The 22,621-nt window shown below is 37.9% G+C and overlaps 1 protein-coding gene across 18 annotated transcripts in view; it reads right to left on the reverse strand.

The window, feature by feature from the left end:
- Nucleotides 1–22,621, reverse strand: part of LOC128802514 (ubiquitin-associated protein 2-like) — a 123,700-nt gene that overhangs the window by 52,687 nt on the left and 48,392 nt on the right. For 10 of the 18 annotated variants that reach the window (XM_053968983.1, XM_053968992.1, XM_053968981.1 and 7 more), the window contains 13 exons: nucleotides 21,111–21,170; nucleotides 19,869–19,921; nucleotides 15,288–15,355; nucleotides 14,014–14,203; nucleotides 13,034–13,247; nucleotides 11,318–11,589; nucleotides 10,184–10,362; nucleotides 8,886–9,093; nucleotides 7,668–7,707; nucleotides 4,963–5,146; nucleotides 2,286–2,352; nucleotides 1,359–1,554; nucleotides 5–96 (listed from right to left, as the gene is read on the reverse strand). In XM_053968983.1, the coding sequence (XP_053824958.1) occupies nucleotides 5–96; nucleotides 1,359–1,554; nucleotides 2,286–2,352; nucleotides 4,963–5,146; nucleotides 7,668–7,707; nucleotides 8,886–9,093; nucleotides 10,184–10,362; nucleotides 11,318–11,589; nucleotides 13,034–13,247; nucleotides 14,014–14,203; nucleotides 15,288–15,355; nucleotides 19,869–19,921; nucleotides 21,111–21,170 (1,823 nt within the window). The remainder of the gene's footprint in view (nucleotides 1–4; nucleotides 97–1,358; nucleotides 1,555–2,285; nucleotides 2,353–4,962; nucleotides 5,147–7,667; nucleotides 7,708–8,885; nucleotides 9,094–10,183; nucleotides 10,363–11,317; nucleotides 11,590–13,033; nucleotides 13,248–14,013; nucleotides 14,204–15,287; nucleotides 15,356–19,868; nucleotides 19,922–21,110; nucleotides 21,171–22,621) is intronic. The other 8 variants (XM_053968997.1, XM_053968998.1, XM_053968996.1 and 5 more) reach the window with 4 other exon arrangements.

A 22,621-nucleotide genomic window follows, 5' to 3' on the forward strand; every position in this document is an offset into this window, starting at 1 on the left:
TTACTGGGTAGGCAGGCAGAAGTCCTCCAGGTCCCACAATATACTGGTTATGCAACAAGGGTGGTACACCTTGGGGCAGGTTTGGGGGTGCTTTGCCTGTAGAATCAAAATATAGACACTTTAACAAGCCTTTAGAAAAGAAAAGGCTTCAGCATTGAGACAAGACAGCTCACAAGTTGTGGCAGCTGCATCATCTTAGATTAAAAGAGGAGATTTTGTGCTGTTTGATGAATATGCTCAAAATAGCCTGAAGAGTTTAACCATGTCTCAAGGGAGGGAAAGCACAGGCTACTTTCTCCTGAAAACAGTCCTTCACAGAATAGCCTGAATTTGTAATTTACTTTGCCAAAGAGGATTACAAGCATTGCAAGAATACAAGGATTACAAGATTACAAAACTTCTGTTTTGCTCAGTTCTTTCCTGAAGGCAAATTTAGAAATTGTTCTCAATCTGAGAGAGCTAATTCTCTCCTTTCATTTCCTGCTCTGTCAATGCATTCCCTTTATCACCAGCAATAGACTGAAAAGCACTAAATGTTGCCAGCATGCTTTCTGTGGGTGACTTACTACAGCTAGGAATAGCAAAGAAAAGACTGAAATGGTTTCAGCTGCCTTCATGAAGCAGTGCTAGGAAGCAGAACAGTAAAAGAACAATGCACTCTGGCCAATCAAAAGACACTTCATTTATAAGCTATAGAAATGAGAAATAATTCTGTAACTAAGCCTGATCCTTAGTAATACGTCACTCACTTCTCTCTGTAAGATATCCTTTTAGCAGTTCAGGATCATCAGAGAAGAAAGAGAATTTAGCATGACTTCCACTTCAGTGCAAGAAGCCTCCCAGCCCTCCTTCTCCATGGACCCTCCTTCTGAAGTGCTATTTTCTGTGCAATGACCCAGACATTTCTTTCTTTTCTGTAGAAGTGGCAGTAGGGATGTGACACATGATAATGAGGCCACTGCAGTATATTTTGATACTGCCAAATGACTACAAGTCACAGAGCAGCCTGAAACTAAAGCTTATGTGAAGCCATAGTCAGGAGCTAATCACTGCTTGGAACACAAACTGGATGAATTTTCTAGCCCAAAACTTCCCAAGTCAGAACTGCTCTGGTGTTGCATTTATAAAGCTCTTTGGGGATGGAATGTGCTATATAAATGTCACGTAACACCCTAACAAATATTTCAAATACATAAAACCAGGCAACTTTATTTCATAAGCCAGCAGATACAGCATGCTGGAAGTGCCAGTGAAGAGTGTAGACTTCTTAGCGTTGTTATGGCGGATGAGATGCTCAACTGATAGCCCTGCTGACTGAAATCCTCTGTCTATCCACGTGATCTGTCAATATTGCCAACCTGAAGACACTAAGGGAGCTGCCCGTGTGGTAGCAGCTGGTATAGACACACTGGTAACACTCAGGCCAAGGCTGTTTGTAGTGTTCATACTGCTTGCCATGCTGACAACCGAGGAGGTGGTGCTAGTGGCTGAGGTTGAAGCAGTTGAAAAGGTTGTTGAGGGCTGGAGCGAAGTTGTGTTCTCAATACTAGTGTGCTAGAAAAGGAGACAAAAAGAATGAGGATCACAGAGCAAGTAAACCACAGTGGAAGATGCTGGGAAAAAGGGGAAAAAAAGAAAAACAAACAAACAAAACAAAACAAAACAAAAAAAAAAAAAAAAAAAAAAAAAAAAAAAACCACCCCAAAAAAACTTCTAAAGTAACAGCAGCACATGCAAAAGATATGCATTATCTATGTACCAAGCAAGCATGCTTATGATGCTTCTGTGATTTGAAGAAAATTATTGTATGAAAGCTAAACTCAAATTGCTATACCGCCACAAAATTATAATACAGTAACTCAAACGTAATATATATCATTCCATCACCTGCATTTTGTCAGCTAACCTCTCCAGTGCAGACTGCTAACAGTCCACATTTTGGAGACATTTCAGATTGCCACTTTGAAGTTTATTTTTGTTTTGTTTTGTAATAAACTAGTTATAAGCAATTTTTTTTTTTTTATTTCATCCCCCTTAGCTGGCATGACAATTTCCCTCAGCTGTGTGACTGGCAGGTCTCTGTCATAGCTATTCCTGATCTAGTACAAATCACAAGTGGTAATCACTTTTTCCCCACTAGAGGGCTGACAGTCCTCCTTCCCTGAAGTAAGGCTCTTCTTTTGGTTATTGGGGTACTGAGACACATCCAACTTTAAGAGATGGTCCTATTTATGAGATAAACTGACTATTCGCCAAACACTTGTTTCAATACTAACAAGACTTACCACATGTGATGTGCCTGAAGACAACACTGAGGCAGGAGAGAGGCTGGTTTGATGATTGGAAAGGGAGCTGGAAGGAAATTGTAAAGAATTTATAAAATTACTTTTCCCTTTTTAACAAATACAGATATGCAGTAGGGCATTACTTAAAGAATTAAAATTCTAGGTGTGTGTGCACACCTACAGTAACAGAGTAGTTAAAGAAAAAATTACATATAAGAGTGTGTGTATACATACACATACATATGTATACATATACATACACACACTCTTACATATGTATACATATACATACACACACTCTTACATGTATGTGTATGTATATGTGTCTGTATGAATACAGACACCTCTACAGGCACTTCTCCCTTTAATTAGTACCATACTACTTTTTAATGAAAAAAAAATCAAGTACAGAGTCATTATTATTAAGAAGAAACATCTAAAACTCCATTCATTTGTATTTTTCAATTTACTGTATCTTTAGAAAAACTATAGCTGCTTCAGGAATCAAATAGCGATGACGCCATGACACATGAAGTCCAAAATCAAAACAAGGTTCACACAAGCACAAGCTTGGTTTCTCATTCTCTCTCTGCTGCTGCTTACCATGGGGGACAAGTTTAAATGGAGGCAGTGCTTTGGTTTGACTCACTGTGTTGTTTCTCACATTTTGAGTTGCATAACATTAACTCAACCAATTAGGACTGCGGGGTACCTGCCCCATAATTCACCCAGAGATCTTCAAATGTCTCCCTGAAAGGTGACTGAAACTGGCATTTGAACATTTAAACTGACAAGTTATACCTTTTATTCAAGGTCAAGAATGCAACCTACTGTATAAAGTATGCAATAAACTGAACCAACATAGAACAAAGGTAACCAAAATGAAGATATAAAACACGTGTATAGATTGGTGCTCAAAAAAAACCCCTCCTTATTAAATAAGGAGCAGGAGAGATACTAATAACAAAATTAGTTTAGTGCTGTCTATGGAAATAACCACAGGAAAACAGAGTTTTCATACCAAAGCTGACAGCTTCATTACATGACCTAATTTAAGAGCAAATGCTTCTGGTAGGTCAAGGCATGGGCCCAGAATAAACTTTCACAGTTTCATAGGTTAACTTTCAAAATTGTCCCCCTTCTGCAGGAATTGGAACAACATCACTTCAGGCAGCAAGGGAAATATAAGAGTTTTGTACCACTCCCTCACCCACTCTCCCCAGCTCCTTTGGTAAGTCTTAATTCACCATCTGACCTATAGTAGAGACACAGATGACAGCCATCAGCTCTACCAAGTCAGACACTTTTGGATTTCAGGTATCCTGACAATGGCTAAAACTTTGTATCTGTCCAACAGCATTGACTTCCAGCTGAAATTTCTATCCATTTACACAGCTTTTCGACAAACCATTGTGGGGAAATGTGACCAATGTAAAGGGAATAGTTCTTGTTCAACATATTTACTATTTTATTCAACAAAAAATAGTAGAGTGTTAAAAGAAAATAAACTATGTCCTAGTTGTGAAACAGGGGAAAAAAAAAAAAACTCCCTGATATCCCAAATCAGTCTCCTGTATTAACAAATACAGTACAAAAGTAAATATCAAAAATGTAACTCAATCAATACAGCTTCAGGATTGTCACCTTGATGCCTTTTTTGGGCTTCCCTAAAACCAGAGGCAAAACAAAATTAAAAGAATAAAAAGTGATTATATTTATTGGAGGGCCTTCAGGTCCATTAGGAGCAGATGAAGCCTCCCCAGGGGCTACGCCCAGACACTGATGACCAGTCATGAGTTTTCACACTTTTTTAAGTTTGGTCCATTTGCATATTGGCAATTAATCTTTCAATTACAGCTTCAGGTAATGAAGTCATTTACCCCAAGTTTGCTCCCCACCATCTCACTTTTGTTTATACTTTCCAGGGCCTGAGACAATAAGGTCTCCTTGAATCCCAGACCTAGAGAGAAATTGTTTTGTCTAACCAAAATGTGAAGACAGTAGCTAACACTCTATATGGAGTTTAGAGATATACACTAAAGAACTGCAGGATTACAAATAAATGAAAAATGTAAAAGCTAAAATCCTAAGGCATCAACCTGACTGAGGATGTAACAGGCATTCAGAAAAACAGAGAGACAGTGCAAAAGAGCTGAATTGTGCTAGATGCACTTCCATGAATATCAAACTGATACTTTGAAATATCTTAAGGAAATATCTTAGAAAAAGAGAATACATACAGTTTCCCTTTGAGATTATTTCTGGGTTTTAATTTTAAGAAATACAAATACAAATGAAACTACGCTATTTCAAATTTGCCATATAGTAAACTGTTAAAGAATAATTTCAAACATATAACATTGAACAAAACTACCAGGCACGAAGTAGGAAAAATAATCTGGGGGACTCAATTTAGCTGATTTAGTAATCAGCTAAATTGAAGCAAACCTCTTGAAACACAAAGTTCTATATGTATCATAAAAGCTTGAGGGCAGCAGCTGCTCTGCCATTTGAAGGCAGCCCAGAGCTGCCTTCTGTTGTCCTCTGAATCTCTCTCCTAATTCTGGTTCACATCAGAAAAGGGACCCCTGGTGCCTTCCAGCCCCATATGGAACCACTCTTACACCTGTCCTATCCTCAAAACTGACCCCCTCAGTTTACCACAGCTTTACTGTACCTGCTCAGCTGGGAGAGTGAGCTGCTGGCCAGATCGCTGGACTGAGGCAAGCTGGGCAATGCTGCCACGTGCTGCGATGCTGAAGACAGAAGCGAGGCCGTGGTAGACACCACACTGGGCAGAGAACCAGCTGAAGGTAGCGAGGGAGAAGGCTCTGTCTTAGGTGCTGCAACTGATGAAATAGCTGCAACAAGTTAAAAAGAAACATCCACATTAAAATTCCAGCATACTTGACATCCCAGCCCAGGTGGCAGGAACACAGTAGCATTCTCCCCTTGGTCTGCAAATATCTGACAATTAAGAACTGGTAACCACATCAAGCAATTTGGATATGAAGGAAGATTCAAACACAACTGAACTACTATTTTTTCCCTTTAAGCTCTCTACTTATAATAAATTTACAATTATCACTGCTACACATGTAGTAAACAACTGTCTTCTGCACTTCACCTGCCACTATCTGGATTACTAACTTACACTCACAAGTAATTCTAAAATTTCTTGCTTTTGGTTCAGCAAACACAAGTAATTTCTGCCTTTTCAAGGCACTGTACAAATCTAGTTTCACCTACAGCTCTGCTTCTTCATTCAGACCTACACAGCACCCTTGGGGATGGAGACTGAGATTGCTGGAGTACAGGGGTAGATAACTTATCACTTCAGTATATTCAGTCAAAAGTGTACTGCAAGAGAATGAAAAAAGCTACAATGAAAGGCCAGAATTGAGCACACATTAAGCATTTTTTATGGCTGAGGAACTGTCAAATATTGACTCACTTTACTTAGAAACTAAAAATTTTTAGGTTTCATCTCACATTTTTTAGGCTACACAGAAAAAAACTTGTTTATAGGATCACTATACTGTGATAAGATGTCTAAAAATTCTATTGCCCAACATGATTCCCAGCTGTTTCACTTACTTCTACTCCTACAAAAAATAAGAAACAATTAGAGACACTCACTCACCAAAAAAAACTCGGAAAAGAGTTGAGCCCTACCTTCTGCTGGGCCATGTTCCCACACCACACCAGGGACCACTACCTAGTGGATCATCACTAACTTGTAATGTATGTGAAGACACTTTTAGATTGGTCATCAAACAAAAATCAAATACACACTTGGAAGTTATATATTAGAGTTTGTTCACTTTATGGATTTGATTTCCTAGCTAAATGACCAAAGGTTGTTGGGTTGCAATGCAAACAGGAAGTAAAAGGTCCTGGCCTTGGTAATAAGTATAGCCTCTAAGAGAAGGAAATCCAAGTGACAAACATGGTTATGAAGGCAGCAACTATATCACCTAGTAACTCCTGGTAAAACTCATATAAAAAAGGAGTAAATCACATTTAAAACTGCCAGTATATTAAGAGCAGGATTCCCATCTTGAAGTAAAAGTAAATGTCCTCAACATAAGGGACAGAATCACCATCTTAAGATCTCCTTCAAGATGCCTGAATGCAATGTGCAAGACAAAGAAAAACAGGAGACAAGTACAATGGTCAGGAGTAAAACACATCAGTTGTACTTTGAATTAAGGATTTAGGAAACTTGAGATTTGGATATTAAAGAAGAACAGCGAAGAAGAGAGATGAATCACTGAAAACATTATAATACATACAGAAGGGAGAAAGTACTTACAAAAGTTAAGACAAATTCAAAACCATTTGGATGCATAAAACAAAGTCGATGGAAGAAGAAAACAGAAATGCTCTCAAAGGAGAACTGGTATAAGAAAAGAGACTAGTAAAGCCATTACTGAACACAAAAGTATTAGGAATAGTCAGATCTTTGTTTTCTCTAGAAAAAAGGACAGGTTCTGTAGTGAATTTCATAAATTGTTTATTAACTCTGTACACAACACTAGAAAAGTTCTTGTGTTGAAAAGCTTGGAGCATGTACACTCCTGCTCCTTTAAATTCAACTTGGAATTAACAAAACACTGACCCACTAATGGTCTACCTGAAGAGATGTTTAAGAGGAGGTTAGACCTAAAATTGAGGTGTTGGAATTCCAAAAGATTTTAATTCACACCACTGCCCTTGAAAACTTCCATGGAGCAGCACAAAGATCAGAAGAGTGAATACTGTACTTTAATTATTTTAAGTCCAAGTAGAGAATTGCTGGCCTGGTACAGGTCCATGCTACATTAGAAACAGGCCAAGATGAAGAAACTAACACTTATACCAGAGTCAATACTGAAGTAATGTTTGCAAGGTATTAAGAAACTCAGAAGAGGGAATGTGTTTCTCATCTTTATATCCCACAGGCTTCTAAAAGGGCACCTAGTGAGAGGTGCACTCAAAGAATGTGACTTCATTTCACTACAGCTAAATGCTATTTGCAGCTTCCCAGCTCAGAACTGGAAGAACTGCTAAAAAAAATTAATATTCATTTCTAATTTTATTTTATTTTAAATCATTTCTGAGTTGTAAATTCAAAAGGAAACACAACAGCAAAGCAGCTTCTCTAATCCTAAGGTTGTTCAGGTTTGTAGATTTAATAGACCTGCCTTCATATTTCAGTTGTAGTCAAGAAGCAAGCAGCATTTTATGCAAGCACAAATAAAGTCAAATGGGTCAGCCATAAATTAATCATGGAGAACAATATAAAACCTTAAACCCAGTGTCACTGATACGCTTGTTTGCACAGCAAGTAGCAAGGAATGAACAGAAAGTCCTGTGCTCAACCAAGCTTTGAAAACTTACTGTCGAGTGTTGCCTGTGTCCTAACACCACTGTGCCCGTTCTGTAAACAAAGAAGAAATGAATTAACAAATCATTTTAGAGGTATATTAAATGCTCAGACTGAATCACACATTGAACATGCTTCATGCAAAATTGTATATTCATACTAAATTGAACAACAAGGCAGAAAACTAAATTTTTACTGCCTTTAAAAAAAACTACATCATAAAGTTGTCTCAAGTGCAAGGTGTCCTGAACATAGAGAAACCCATACACTGCCCATAATACACCCATCAGCAGCAAACCTTCCCATGTACTGTATATAACATAAACTTCAGGTTCACACCAATATGAAAGAAGGAATTGCATTAACATATAGGAAATGGTTGTGCTTTTGATCTAATGTAACTCACAATTTTAACTATCCAAGTTACACAGAGACGCCAATTTTTTTCCATTGAAAGATAAGACTTGAGAAGCACCAGTTGTTTTTTGGATAACGCTGGAGTACAGAAGTGGATAGTCTATGCTTGATCCTCACCAGTACATACGAGCTAGTGCAGAAGACAAGTGTGACTGAGCCAACACATAACAAAGGCCAGAAGTAAATAAACTTACAAACTCTCACAAGTTCCTAAGACATTCAATAAACTCAGTTCTTTTAAAACAAACCTACATTCCATATACAAAGACAGTAGGTGTGTCTGAATCTCCCAAGAGATTCTTTGTCCTATATTAGACCTCTTCTTATGCTTATTAAAATAGCACATGAAACTAATTCCCACTGGTGTTTCAATACAACTGAAAAGTAATACTGGAGGGGCCAAGAAAAAATTGGGATCCATTTGCTAGGTGCCATGTAAATTCAGTAAATAAAATACATTTGTATAGGAACTGTCAAGTTATTAGCTATGGCAAAATACCATAGCTAATATTTACATACAGAGACAGTTCCTTAGCTTAGGGAAGGAAACTCAAGTAGAATTTTAAGTGTTACTAAAAAAAAGGTCAAAAGACAATTTAAGATGTCAACACCCACAAAATCAGATGCTCTTATATCCCAGATACAGTATTACCAAAAATGACTACACACCAGGAAAAGCAAAAACAAGTAAGAGGGTGGGCTTGGGAATCAAAAATACCACTTGGCTTGGTTACAGCATTAATGTATCAGGGAATACAAATCTAACACAGGTAAGAGTATTCTCTTATCAGGTCCTGTTTTTGTAATGAACTCACCGTAACTGCAACAGGGTTTGGTTCAGATGGAGCCATGGAGCTTTGGTACGCTATCCTGCTATGCACAGAAGTGTGGTCATAGGAGGAAGTTGTTACTGGGCTAGTGCTCTGGGATGAGCAGGCCAGACTGGAAGAGCTGATGGCAGATGTTGTGTAGGTGGAATCCTGTACTGTATTGGATATTGGCAAAGAGGTATTCAAAGAATCACTGGAAAAAAAGAATTATTTATCATCTTGGTAAGTATTTCAAATACCTTCATGAAAATATCAGCTTCTATATAGCTATCTAGAACTACCTTAAACATACAGAAAAATCTATACTATTTATATTAGAAAATCTAAGAATCCAAAAAAAAAAATTATAATATTGCTTTGGTCATCACTAATCACTGCTTCAAAACATCAGCTGCACTAAGCACCATTCACCTTCCTTATTCCAGCCCAAAAAAGACAAGAATTAACACACAAGTACTTTTCAGTCATGTTATTTCCACCTTTTCCAAGAATAAATTAATGATCATAATCTTTCTTTTTTAAACAAGCAGAATTGATAAAGTCTGGTATATAATGAATAACAACAATAGGATTATTTTTACAATAGAATTCTAATGTTACAGAATGAATTATGCAAAGAGCTAAAAAATACTTTAAAACATACAGGAATGTTTTATTGTCCACTTAGTTTAAATATCATGTCTAAAACTAAAAGTTATGTGGAAGTTCATTTTTATTAATATTTCTGAATTAACTTCAGGAAGCTTTTTATTGATGCCAATTTTTCAATGAGTAAGGAATTAAAACTGGTTTACTGGTACACTGGCACTTATCATTGGCTGTTGTAGCATTTCAGTGAGAGCTTCTGCATACAGAAAGCCTAGCTTCTTTGCTCATTTCTTCATCCTGTAGGAGCATCAGATCTGTAACCTGGTGCCATCTACTAACTAATACACATATATGGTACAAAGGTCAACTCTGCTGGATCAGATGGAGAACAACATGGGTAGTGAGGAATAAACCCCCAAAACATTTGAAAATCAGGGCAATTTCACATGAAAGAAATTCTATAAAGGATCGCTTATTAAAAGGTTATTTATGTTCATGTCATCTCCAGTTTCACATCTACCCACCCAGGGAGATTTTGATTATCATTAGAACAGAAATTTATCATTTAAGATACAGTCCACAGAAAACAAGTTATCATATTTTCTCTTTTCATTACATTGTAACCCTGTTGTCATGTTTTTGGCACAAACTTGACCCCCTACAAGAACACCTGAGAATGCAGGAGGGCAACTCACACATACTTTACAGATTTTGAATATAAGCTATTGTTGGTCGCCTGGTTGGTATTCTCACTGCTTGAAGTTGATCCAAACTCTGGGAGTGTAGGCTCTGATCCAAACTCAAGAGCTCCAAACTGAACATTTAACCCTGTTATGTCTGCTGATCCAGGCATCTCCACAGCAGAGGCAGGAATCTTAAAGGAAGAAAAGAAGCCATAATTCCTTTGCATGCATATGCAACTTGAAATTAATCCACTGATTCTGTTCTAATCTGGAGCTGAAGGAGTAAACCATACTATTCCACAATAACAAAGTATCATCTTTGTACATCCCTCCCCCCTCTACCAACATTCATACTGTGGCTACTAAGTCAATCTAAAAATCACTCAGCAACAGCCATTTTCCATACAGAGCAACCAGCTACGTGCTTGCAAAAGATATCATCACAGTATTTTGGACCTAGTAACTATCCTGCTCAGTACATCCTGCTTCATAGATAAGAAATATACCAAGATCTTTGCTCTCTTTCTCCCTAGCAATTTATATAAAACACATACTGAATCAAATCATAGAATCATTGAGGTTGGACAAAAACATTAAGATCAAGTCCAACTATTAAAGCCAGTACTACCAAACCATATCTCTAAGCATCACATCTTCACAACTTTTAAACAATTCCAGAAACTCTCTCACTTACTTGGGCAACCTGCTCCAGTGATTGACAACCCCCTCAGTGATGACATTTTTCCTAATATCCAATCTAAACCTTCCCTAGTGCAACTCGAGGCTGTTTCCTCTTGTCTTGTCACTTGTTACCTGGGAGAAGAGACCAATCTCCATCTGGCTACACCCTCATTTCTAGAGTGTGATCAAGTTTCCCCTGAGCCTCCTTTTCTCCAGGCTGAGCCCCTGTAGCTCCCTCAGCTGCTCCTCAGACCTGTGCTCCAGTCCTTCCCGAGCTCTGTTCCCTTCTCTGGACAAGCTCCAGCCCCTCAACATCTTCCTTGTATGAGGGACCCAGAACTAGACAGAGGTGCAGCCTCACCAGTGCCCAGTACAAGGAGACAAATCACTGCCCTGGTCCTGCTGGACCACAAGTTTTTGTAGTTTTTAAGTTTACTAATGACAAGCTATCACTCAATTACCCACCTTGGATGCTGGAGTTATCCTCCTTTTTGGTGGTTTTATCTGTTTCTGCTGGGTTTGATGAACAGTCACTGCCTGGTTATCCATAGAGATAGAAGGGAGCTGTAATATTTTGCTAACAGCTGTAGAGGTGTCTACTGGTGATGGCTCTTGGAGTTTTACCTGGGAGGAGGACGACTCCAGCCCAGGAGGAGGAACAGGAACCACCTGCATTTGTTGCTGTCGCTGCGTCAGCTGGCTCAGAACTGGAGATGGCTCAGGCTGGGATTTAAAGTCTGGTCAGTGTTGGAAAAAAGAAGTATCAAAATTAAAGCATTGAACTCTGCTCTTCACAGTTCTACTCTTTATGTAAGAATCCAGGTGATGCTTAATACTTATGATTCTATAGCATTTGCAAGTCTTTTCAGACATTACAGGGGTTTTACATGGATCACTACCACTCTAACACTAATAAGGACAACAGCTGATACATCTTCTACTTTAAATAAACAATTGTGGCCAAGCATTATTTAGTTTTTTTCCAAAAACATGACAACAAACCTATCTACACAGCCACAATATTATCACACACAAGTCCTCAAAAACGGTTACTGATTATTTTAATCAAACACTTCAAGCTTCACTGTAATTAACTGTGCTGATATAATGTGATTACTTCCAAGGGGTAAAGACTTGCTGCAGTTTAGAGGTATTATGAGTTAGGAGTCCCTTCCCCTGCAAAGGAGAAGATTTAAAAAAAAAATAGTAAGTCTTCTACCATCTCATAATACCTGAGAATCAAAGAGATGCTGGACATGAACAGGTTTTTCCCCAGTCTTCCCTTTCACAGTTTTTGGATGCTGAAAGCCATGTGGTGACCTGAAGCACTGGTCAACCACCACAGAGACCTCCAGCATTTCCAGTGTGAAGGGGTTTTTATTCAGTTGGTGAAGTCCATTAGAAAGCATTAAAATGTACATAACTTTTTTTTTAGAATGTCTGCATGTCAAAGATAGCAACTGCTACCAATGGTTGCTTATCTACACATAAATATACACACACATGAGAGACACAAGAGCTATCTTCTTCACAGTGAGGATACTGCTAGGAACAACACTACAGAAAAGAAGTTTCTGTCATTCTCACTGTTGCTACTAATTTTACTCAATTACATGAAAAATTCATACAATTATAAATATACAAAACAAGTAACCCGAATCCTTCACAGCACACTACGGAAAGAACGCTGAGGCATGATGCACATTATGAAGAAATTACAAAGTTACTCATTCAAAATTCATGTAATGATTAGAACAGGGAATTTGGGAAAAAACGAAATACAAGTACACCACTTTGCACTCAGCTAAAAGCAGCATAGGTACAATGAAAATAGGTATTTTCCAGTATCTGTTGACAAACAGTCACCAACAAAATTCCATGTAAATATTCAAGCACACTAAATCAAAGATGTCACTACCTGGAAGGCTCAATAACTTTAAACATGTAATGACATTTAGAGATAGACTTAAGCTTAACAAAACTTAGTTTATGATACACTTGTGATGTTTATTACCAGCAAATAAAAATAACACATAAAATTTTGTAAGTAATTGTATTACTAGGATGAAATTTTTTTGAAAAAGTCTTTCATTAAAGTAATTTTAAACTATCATTGGCACTACAGAATCTTACTGGCTAATATAAAGAGAAAGAGAGAAGAACCTGTGTCAAAGCACTTACCAAACTGATTGAGGACTGAGGACTGAGTACTAGGTGGTTTTAGATCCCAAGATGACGCAGCAACTGTGCTAGTGGTGGCAGAACTGCTATTGGTTTGTTGAGAGGTAAACTGACCCAATCCTGGTGATTTCAATTGGTCCAAGATTTGGGAACCAGTAGAGTTTGCCAATTTAGAAGATCTGAGCTCTCCAAAGCCAGAACAAAGAACTGCCGACTACCAAAAGACAAAGAAGAAGAGGGGAAGGAGTGGAGTTAATAGTTTAACTAGTAATTGAAAATGATCATAGGGTCAATGTCTACAGCTGCTATCTGGCAGCAGCTAAAATCTTTTCAGATCTAGATTACTAAGAAATGACCAGTAAAAACTTCCCCTACTGTAATTACAATAATACTTACTTGAACCCATGCATCTTAAAATATCATTGATTTACTAATAGTTGGATCGATTTTTAGAGAAAAAATACCTCATCTCCCACCCTCAAAACTGACTCAGAAATAGGCATACTTCCACAAGAAGCAGTTGAATATGTGCCTGGAAATAACACATCTGTTTTCTGGCCTAGAACTCTTAACTATAAACAAATTATTTCATCCTACACCAGCAAGCAATGAGCACATCTGCTCTCTAATCAAAAATTAATATAACTACTTCATGTAAATGCAGAAATAACCAACCAGCAAAATGAAAAAGTTTTTTTTTTGGTTTTTTTTTTTTTTGGTTTTTTTTTGGTTTTTTTGTTTGTTTTTTTTTTTTTTGTTTTGTTTTTTTTTGTTTGTTTTTTTTTTGTTTGTTTGTTTGTTTTTTTGAGGGAGGAGGGAGCTGAAAGGAAAGAATTACATTCTTCATTTTCATTTTTCAACAAATACCAAAACACCTCATGATATGACCAGCACTGGTCATAAAACTGCTTAACCTGAAATATTTACTAATGAATAACATTTAGAAATAATAATATTTAGAAAGCATAAGATAGTTTTACCAGACTTTGAGAAGAATAAGAGTTTACAGCACTGGAGCTGCCTGTTCCTGATGCCATCTGAGTGCTGTGCTGAGAATTTGTGAATACTAAGGCTTGGCCAAAGGTCTGCTGCTGGGAAGACTCAAATGAGTTGCCTTCTGTCTCTTGGGTAGATGTCACTGGCTTTTGAAGCAGTGTCACCAAATCAATGCTGTAAGACAAAGTGAAACTTGCTGGAATGAACACAGAGATTAAATTTCACTGACACTGAGGAAAGCACTAGCAATACTAAAGGTGCCATCCCAGCAACAGAATTATTACTGATTAGCAGTCTTTTGAAAAGTTTTTTGTCTATCATACAAGAGAGAGAAAGGGAGCTTTTTGCCAGTAAGTAACAAACAAAAAAATCCCATCCCAATTTGAGTGGATGAACTAAAACATTTTCTAACAATCTGAGGGACATTCCCTGGAAGAACAGAACAAAAAGTATATGAATATACTACCTTTAAGAAAGAAAGAAATATAAATTATACACCATGTGACACCATGCCTCATGCAAATCACATCCATATTATACAGAAAATTTTGCTGCAGTACAGCAGAATCAGGACATTTAGAACCATTAGCCTATCTAGTTTTCAGATCTCATGCTATCCAACTACCAAAGCCTTCATCACTATACTTTAATGTGCTCTCCGGGAACATGAAGCTAATGGAAGCAGCTGATTCCACAACATCACCAGCAAGGCATTTGAAGACAAAGGCAAGCAAAGGAAGGCAGCAACTGACTTATTTTTGATTCTTGATCTTAACCCTCTATCGTCAGTAAAGGCTTGTAATTGTGATGTTCACCAGGGAATTCACCTTTTTGCCAATGCAAGTTTTCATTTAACACATCTGTCAAAGCACTGCATTCTGAACACTTTCTGCATCTACAAAGACAGGCTTTCCATTTTCTGGACACTAAAGCCAAAGCTTCCTTTTCAACAGCAAAAAAAAATTTCCTCCCGGCTACTTTTCTTCCTGCCTCTAAGTAGGAATGTAAGCATCTTCTGATGCAGAAGATATGTTATGCTCACACATTTGATAAGTTTGTCTCCACTTTCACAGTCAAGAATACATAACTCAGGAACTCACAGAAACAACAATTTGCAAGCAAGGCTTTTTCAATTTTTAGATGAGTTTGACCATTCTCTGACAGAGTTTTTATTCAATATTTTATATGTGCAAGCTAACGTTACTTAATCAAGGAGAAGGTTTTTAAAGTATAGGGAAAACATGGAAGAAGAGCTTACCTTTGCCCAGCAGTCACATGATTTTCAGCTGGAACAGAAGATGCAGTGAAGACTTTTGTTTCAGAAAGCTGAAAAAGAAATGGGGGAAGAATTTAATATGCTCACATTTCTCTCCTGCAGAAATTCCATTTTGGTCATGCACTTTCAAGAATAAAGTAAAGTCAAACTACCATTACAAACAGCTACTCTGAAGCTCTGCTTAAAAAGACAAAAACATGTAGTCCAACTTCAGTAAAATCTTCTCCACAGAATCAAGTACCTATTTAATTAGAGGGTTGGGTTAGGAAATTTGACCTACTAACACACACCAGGATAGAACTGTATACCAATTTAACTACATCAGCCTGGGAAACAGTTTAACTGAAATACACCAATAGAAAGTAATTAATGTGACAGCCATCAATGCACAGACAAGTTAGGACACTACAGAGCCACTCTGACAAATCTTTTTGCACAAGGGTAACACCTTGCACTGCTCCCACTCATGCCATGTATCCTTGCATCTGACATTTCAGCTCCCACCACCAGCAGAGGCAAGTAAGTACAGGTAAGTTCAGTGAACCAGCATTCATGGTTCCTTCTTGGCAGCTCTGTTAGGAGAGACAGTAACGTCTTTAACTGAGTGCTCGGAGAGCACGAGCTGGGAAAGAGTAACAAAATTAGAGCCATGCTGACACTCATGTAACTAGTCAGACCACCTATAGAGGAAAGCTGCACTGTTTTCACCATGCTGTTACAATACAGAGAGATACTCGCACAGATACCTGGGGAAGTGAAGCTGATTGGGACTTTGGGGGAAAAGAGGGGTTTGGTTTTTTGCCATGTTGCTGGGTTTTTAAATACTTTTTCTCGTTTAAAAATTAGTAGTTGAACAGCTACAACTTCCTAGGTCTAATTTGTTTTATTGACAGGAGTACTTGCAAACCAGAATAGATCTTAAGACAGTACAGGTTAGGTTTAGCAAGACAGAGCTATGCATGTATAATGTTTGTATTTTAAATTTACTTTTCACAAAATCATCCTTAATTCCTTTAGTAGCCTTGTCTTTGACTGAAGAATAACTGACCTATTCAAAGAATACCTTTAGAATGTGCCATTTGATACAGGTCTTCTAGGAATGATGCATTTTTAACTGCATACATTTCTAGCAGTTTAAAGAACATCAGAGACATGAGGTGATTTCATTTGCCATCCCATAGGCAGCTCTACTGAGAGCATGTGTGTCCCTGAACATGGACATCTCATAGGGGTCTCCTATGAAACACTGTTGATTTAAGAAGGGCACAAAAGGGTTGACTGGGAGCAAAGCATCACTCAGAGGCAGATTAGAGATATTTCACATACTCTCCCAGCAACCTCTTGCAAGGAGCACATGAGACCATGAAGAAATCGGTCCTAACACAGTTCCTCCCTCCATTTCTTACCCTTCCCTTCCTGCCAACACAATGCACTTTAATCCCTTATTTCTGGATCACTTGTCCTGAGATGAATGCTGACAGCCCACAACTCTGTGTACTGACCAAAACAAAGAAAGAACATTCCACTTAAGTACATTTCAGTTAAAAAGGTTGTTCCTCTATTGTTTAGCACTTTCCCCATGATGTGTTTTATTTTAGAGCAATGTGTACTGTACTTTCTGGGGTATTATGATATTCCTGCATTACATGGCACAAGGAGATCAGCTAATGGCACAAGCAGCACTCTATGGTCTGCAATCCCTTGGTTAAATATTAAATACTTTGTAATGTCAACAGTTTCTTACACTCACATAACCCAGGAAAAGACTAACCAGGGACAAACACTGATGAACCCCAAAAATTCAGCAAATTAAGGAGACTGAGGATGTTTGTGACAATGCAAATGCATGCTTGATGCGTGAGAGAGTAAATGCTCTCTATAGATGAACCAGCATGCAAACAGAAGTCTCCAGCTACCAGCTCAGTTACATTGAGATTTACACTACAGCCTGTGGCAAACTCACTGCCAAAAGGTCCAACCAAGCACTTAATTCAGTACTCTGCAGGGATTACAGCATTCGTCAAAACACATATTTCGTTCTGTGGCAGCTGAAAAGTTTTATTACCAGATATATTTAGTATTTCTCAGAAGTAGTATTTTCAGCTCCCAATCAAGCCATTATGCTTGCTTCACACTACACTCACAAATCTTTCACTGAGGCTCTGGCATTTTCCCAGAACTGAACAAATGGTTGTGAGCCATTTGTTGGTGTTGGCCTCACAAGGGTATGTCCTCCATCTGCAGTGAAATGCCCGTGCCTTCCAGCTCCTGTTCCTATGATAAAATCATTCTCCAATCACCAAACAGACTACGCACTTGACAACTAGCTATCAGCTCCTAAAGTAATACAGGAATGGTGAGGAGAAGAGGAAAATATACTCCAGCATCCTTACAGAAACTCAACATCAACAAATCAGAAATTTTAAAAAAACTTATTATTGTTTTGATATGATGTAGTGAAGATAAAGAAAATAAAACAACTTCTCATGCTGCTTCCTAGTAAACAAACCACTTCTACCAAAGCATACTTTTTTTTTCTTTCCTTTTTTTAAAAAAAAGGTGTTGCTGTGGTTTCAAATAAAAACTAGCACTACCAACACTTTACAGAAAATGTTTGCCATTACCCACTTTCCAGCAATTTGTATTTATTCTATTTCTTTCCTTTTGAATAGTTGCTGTAGTTAAACTATACTTTCTTTTAAGAGTAAAATCTAGAGCCACCTAAAGTACCTCAATATTTGTCTAGTCCTTCATTGTTAATGCCCTGAATATCCCTTTAACAAAACACAACCTCCTATTTTCACTGCAAGCAGTTTCCACTCTATTTAATATCACCTTGACAATCTATTATACTTGCTTAATACTTATACTGCAAAAGATAAGGACCAGACAGGGCTATTAGGTCACAAAGACCTAATTCTTCTTGGGTCAAACAATGTTAAACTTCACTCACTTGCTCATAACTTGTATCTGACTAGAGAACACCACATTTAAACAGAAATATTCTTTTAGAAAAATCTGATCTTTCCCTGCAGACAACAAATAGATCAGCTTCCTTGGTTCTTTTAATCAATAGTCATGCCACTAGAACTGTTCATTACACACTTAAATGCATGGATCCATTTTCCAGACACAGGTTCATACTACACCTCTGCTAGACTAAAACCAGAGTCCATCATACGCTCCTAAAGTAACCCTTTCAGATTCCCTAAACTAAAATCTCCCTTCTCAAGGATCTTTGATCAGACATTTTCAGCTATTATACACAATTTTTCATGTGTAAAAGCAATAAGAAATTTGATTTGGTACTTAAGAATCAAGTTCAAGAGCATCCACATACAGAAACGTAACTCAAGAATGACTAAGAGATGGGGAAGAGTGCCAACAGGCAAAAATACTACAAAAGGAGCTTTTTTAATACAGCATCAGCTCATGCTGAGCTGTTCTTTTTTCATCATCCACTACAATCCTGAAAATTTTTGAGTTGCTGCTTTCCAGACCCTTGTTCTGAAAGTGTGTCTTTATTCCTATAAAACACATGGATACTTGGCTATATTAAAGTATTTTTTATTTGCAACAGTTCAAATCCTGTAGAGGTCCAAATCTCACTGCATGTCTGGCTTACTTTCAAATGCTATTCCAATACATTTTGTACTTTTCAAACATTTTATTAAGCAATTACTTTAGTTTTACTTCCCAATCATTGATCAAGGCACTAGATGGCATCTGGCCCCGGACTGGGAGGACTAATAGCCTTCCTAAAAAGCCCACATTCAATAACAGCCCTTCTGTAACAGATTTGCCAGAATTTGCAAGGCAGATTTCAATATACTACATTTTTTTTGTGATAGAATGCCATTATTTTTAGAACAAAAGATACAACATATTTTTCCATTTTTTTTTCTTTTTTGTGTGTGTTTTGGGCTTATGTATCTGCATCTTGACGTTTCATTCACTCTTTCTGAATATTAGCAGACAAACAGCTTTCTCCTAAGTTACAGGGATTTTTCCAGGATCCAAAATTAATAAAAATTAACAATGGGCTAGAGATTTCAAAATTCATTTGCAAATTATTCAGCTCTAGTAAGTAATTAAAACAAATTCTATTGGCAGTCAGCATTGCTCAACAATAAATGCTGTATTGTATCAGCATCAAACAGGGGTGAGAATAGTCCATAGACTTCCACCATTCTTAGCCCTTAGTCCACTTCTAGCACACACTGAGAAAACTAAAGACAGGTTTAAAATATGTCAGCTTTTTATGACATTAACTGATACAGAAAACCTAGGAATTTAAGAGTTTCTTTCATTTCTCTCAAAATATGCATCCCTATCATTAGGTAAGGATGGAATTTCCGTAACAGTTACATGAAACATTCACACATTTCCAGGACTAACACTGACATTCCACCTTGCAGGAGGAGGCAAAAGGGCTGACTTATTTTCAGTCTACTGAAAATAAACTTGAAATAATGGGTTAGTTCAAATATTTAGTTTTTGAAAACACCACAAACTCTGAAGAGAATAAATAATCAATTGGTATACCCAGCCAGTTGCACTTACATCTTCATTCCAGTCTTCAGCTGTCCATTCTTCTATTGAGTTCTTCCATGCTCCTATTACAATAGGGAAAAGAAAGAAAACAGGTACAAGTTAAAGACACAACACTGTGTTTCAATCCTTCTGCTTCTGTTTTCATTATCAGTGGAACACAAAGCAAGGAGATGGAGGTTGGAAACATACTTGGAAACACGGTTGGAAGCTCTAGGAAACTGGTCTGCAGAATTAAAATTTTGGGAGGGAAACACTACCACTCCTCCCCCCCTGCCCTTGATTTCTGATTTTAGGAATTTCTTAGCCCCTATGGTAGCGGACTCAATTTGCATAAACACACATCTGCACCCAGTGATTAATCCCAAACATTGGAAGAACTTCTTCCTATGGGTCCAACAGCAGTGAGAGGTTACTCAACCCTCCCACAGGATCCTCTAGTTTCACACACAAATTCATACAGAACAAAACACAACCACCAACACCTGCTCCACTACCCACAATCCTACTTTCAACACATTCGATTTCAAGACCAATGCTCCACTATGCCTGTGGAGACTACTTTCCAACCTGTTAATTCACTCCTCAGAGTAGAACAACTCCAATTCCTTCCCCTGAGAGAGCAATTTATTTTAGAACATAAATAATTCTTATGATGGTAGCAGGACAGTCTTTAAATTTCTACTGTAGCTAAAAAACACTTCCTGTAACTTGTGGCAGATTGGATTTGGCAAACTCTGGAGCACAGTGAAGCATGCAGAAATAGGAAAACCACAGATACCAACCCAATGGATGCAAAAACTCAACCCCTTCTATAGGAAACAGCAGGTACAGACATGCAAGAGCAATAAAAGGACTGAAGGCCTCGACCACTGGCAGCAGTACAGGGAAGGTTATTCCAACAACAACCAGAGCCTTTGTGTAAACTGTGCAACCATGAGCAAAGAAAACACCAGCACCAAAGGCAGCACCGCCAGCACCCTGGATCAAGTACAAAGCAAAGAGACTCCTGCTTCAATCATCTCCTTTCATTTAACCAGGAATTGGTCTGAGACACATTAATCCAGAAACAAGCCCCCAAAGACAGCATCAAAGCCACCTGGTACTAATGTCAGCATTACATTGGTGCTTCCTCTCGTACCCCACAACGCCACAGTGGGTTTTGGCAGAGGAGGGCTGAGCAGCACCAGTCCTGTCCGACAAACAGGCTGACCATGGAGGTTACACACAGTGTGGGGGAAGAGGGAACTATACCTTGGAATCCAAAATTATTTGGCAGGTCCTGAGCAAGGTAACATCCACTCTGTGTGGGCTCTGTGGAGCAATATAGAGTTGCCTGAAACATCTCATGCTCACATTTTAGCAAATGGCCCCTACCCAGGGCTGATATTTTTACAAATAACTATATCCTGCAACAAAACTACTACAATGCTGCAAATTTCTACACTAATCCACACATTTCTACAGAAATTTTGAAAAGGAGGAAAAGCCCAATGAGCAGCAGTTTTTAGAGAACAGTTGATTTTCTTTCCCTTCCCCTGACCAGCACAGAACCCCTTCCCCCAGTATTTCTTCTTTGAAGAAGAAATCAAAGTATTTGCCCTGCTTGTATTTATCTCCCATAAGCCAGTGCCAACACCTCTCTAGAAGACAAGCCTTGCACTGACACCAGAACACTAAAACAGAGCTCAGAGTCTGATAAAAGAAACACTAAAAGAGCTCAGGTACATCAAGTCAGACTCTTGTGTATTCTCCACCACCTTTGAGAGACCAAACTTATTTGAAATAATACTTGTGATGTTTTCCTGACATTAAATTTAAACAACTGTTTGTTGTTCCCTCTTATAAGACTAGTTCTGAGGATTTACTCTTTTAAATACTGTGTACAGCCTTTCACCCTTTTATTAGTTTACCCAGACTGCCAAGTTTACTAGTGTCATTTACTAACACTCTTCCTCCCCAACTCAAGCATTCCACTCTCAGTTATTTCAGTACTCTTCTCTGCACTAAATCCACTTTTTGAATGTCTTCCTCCTCTTGATGGGATTTCTAAGTCATATCTTGCCACAGGCGCATCAATTTCTTTTTAGTCCAAAACCCACCTTGGCATTACTGCAACTCATGCATCCTCTTCCCAGTCTTTCCCCCAAGCTTTCCAAAGCATCACAATTCAAGTGTTTTCCGTTTTCATCAAAATTATATTTTGTGTTTTCTAGGATCCTTGTCATACAAGCTTCAACTTAGATGGTAATTTGTGACCCTTTCCTCTTTTCCTTTGTAGCAAGTTCAGCTTAGAAAGTTATCAAGCCAATAAAAATAGAATACTTCTTTTGATGAGTCTTCAGCTATGTTCCTCCAATTATCTTCTCTCTCTGTCACACTCCTTAATTTTTTAACCTTTTTTTGAATAATTCTTTATATTAGCCCCAAAATAAATTTAACTTGGTCTATGCGAAACTTATGTACTAGTTCTTTCCTTCTGGATTTGCATTCTAGAAAGACTTGAAGGTTTCCTTAAAATGTTCCTTCTGAATTTTATAGCAGATAGTGAAAAAAAAAAAAAAAACAAACCAAAAAAACCCCACCAAACCAAAACCCCCAGAAAACAAAAACACCAATCTCCTTATACCTTCCAAGGAACACAACTGTCCCTCTTGGAAGTTATTCTATAATTTATTTTTTATTTCTAGTCATTCTTCATTTTCAGAGTAATTTAAGGCTGTTCATAACTAAGATAACAAAGTAAGTTTTTCCATTAAACTTAC

The sequence above is a fragment of the Vidua chalybeata genome, chromosome Z (assembly GCF_026979565.1).
Source record: "Vidua chalybeata isolate OUT-0048 chromosome Z, bVidCha1 merged haplotype, whole genome shotgun sequence".
Taxonomy (NCBI): Eukaryota; Metazoa; Chordata; class Aves; order Passeriformes; family Viduidae; genus Vidua; species Vidua chalybeata.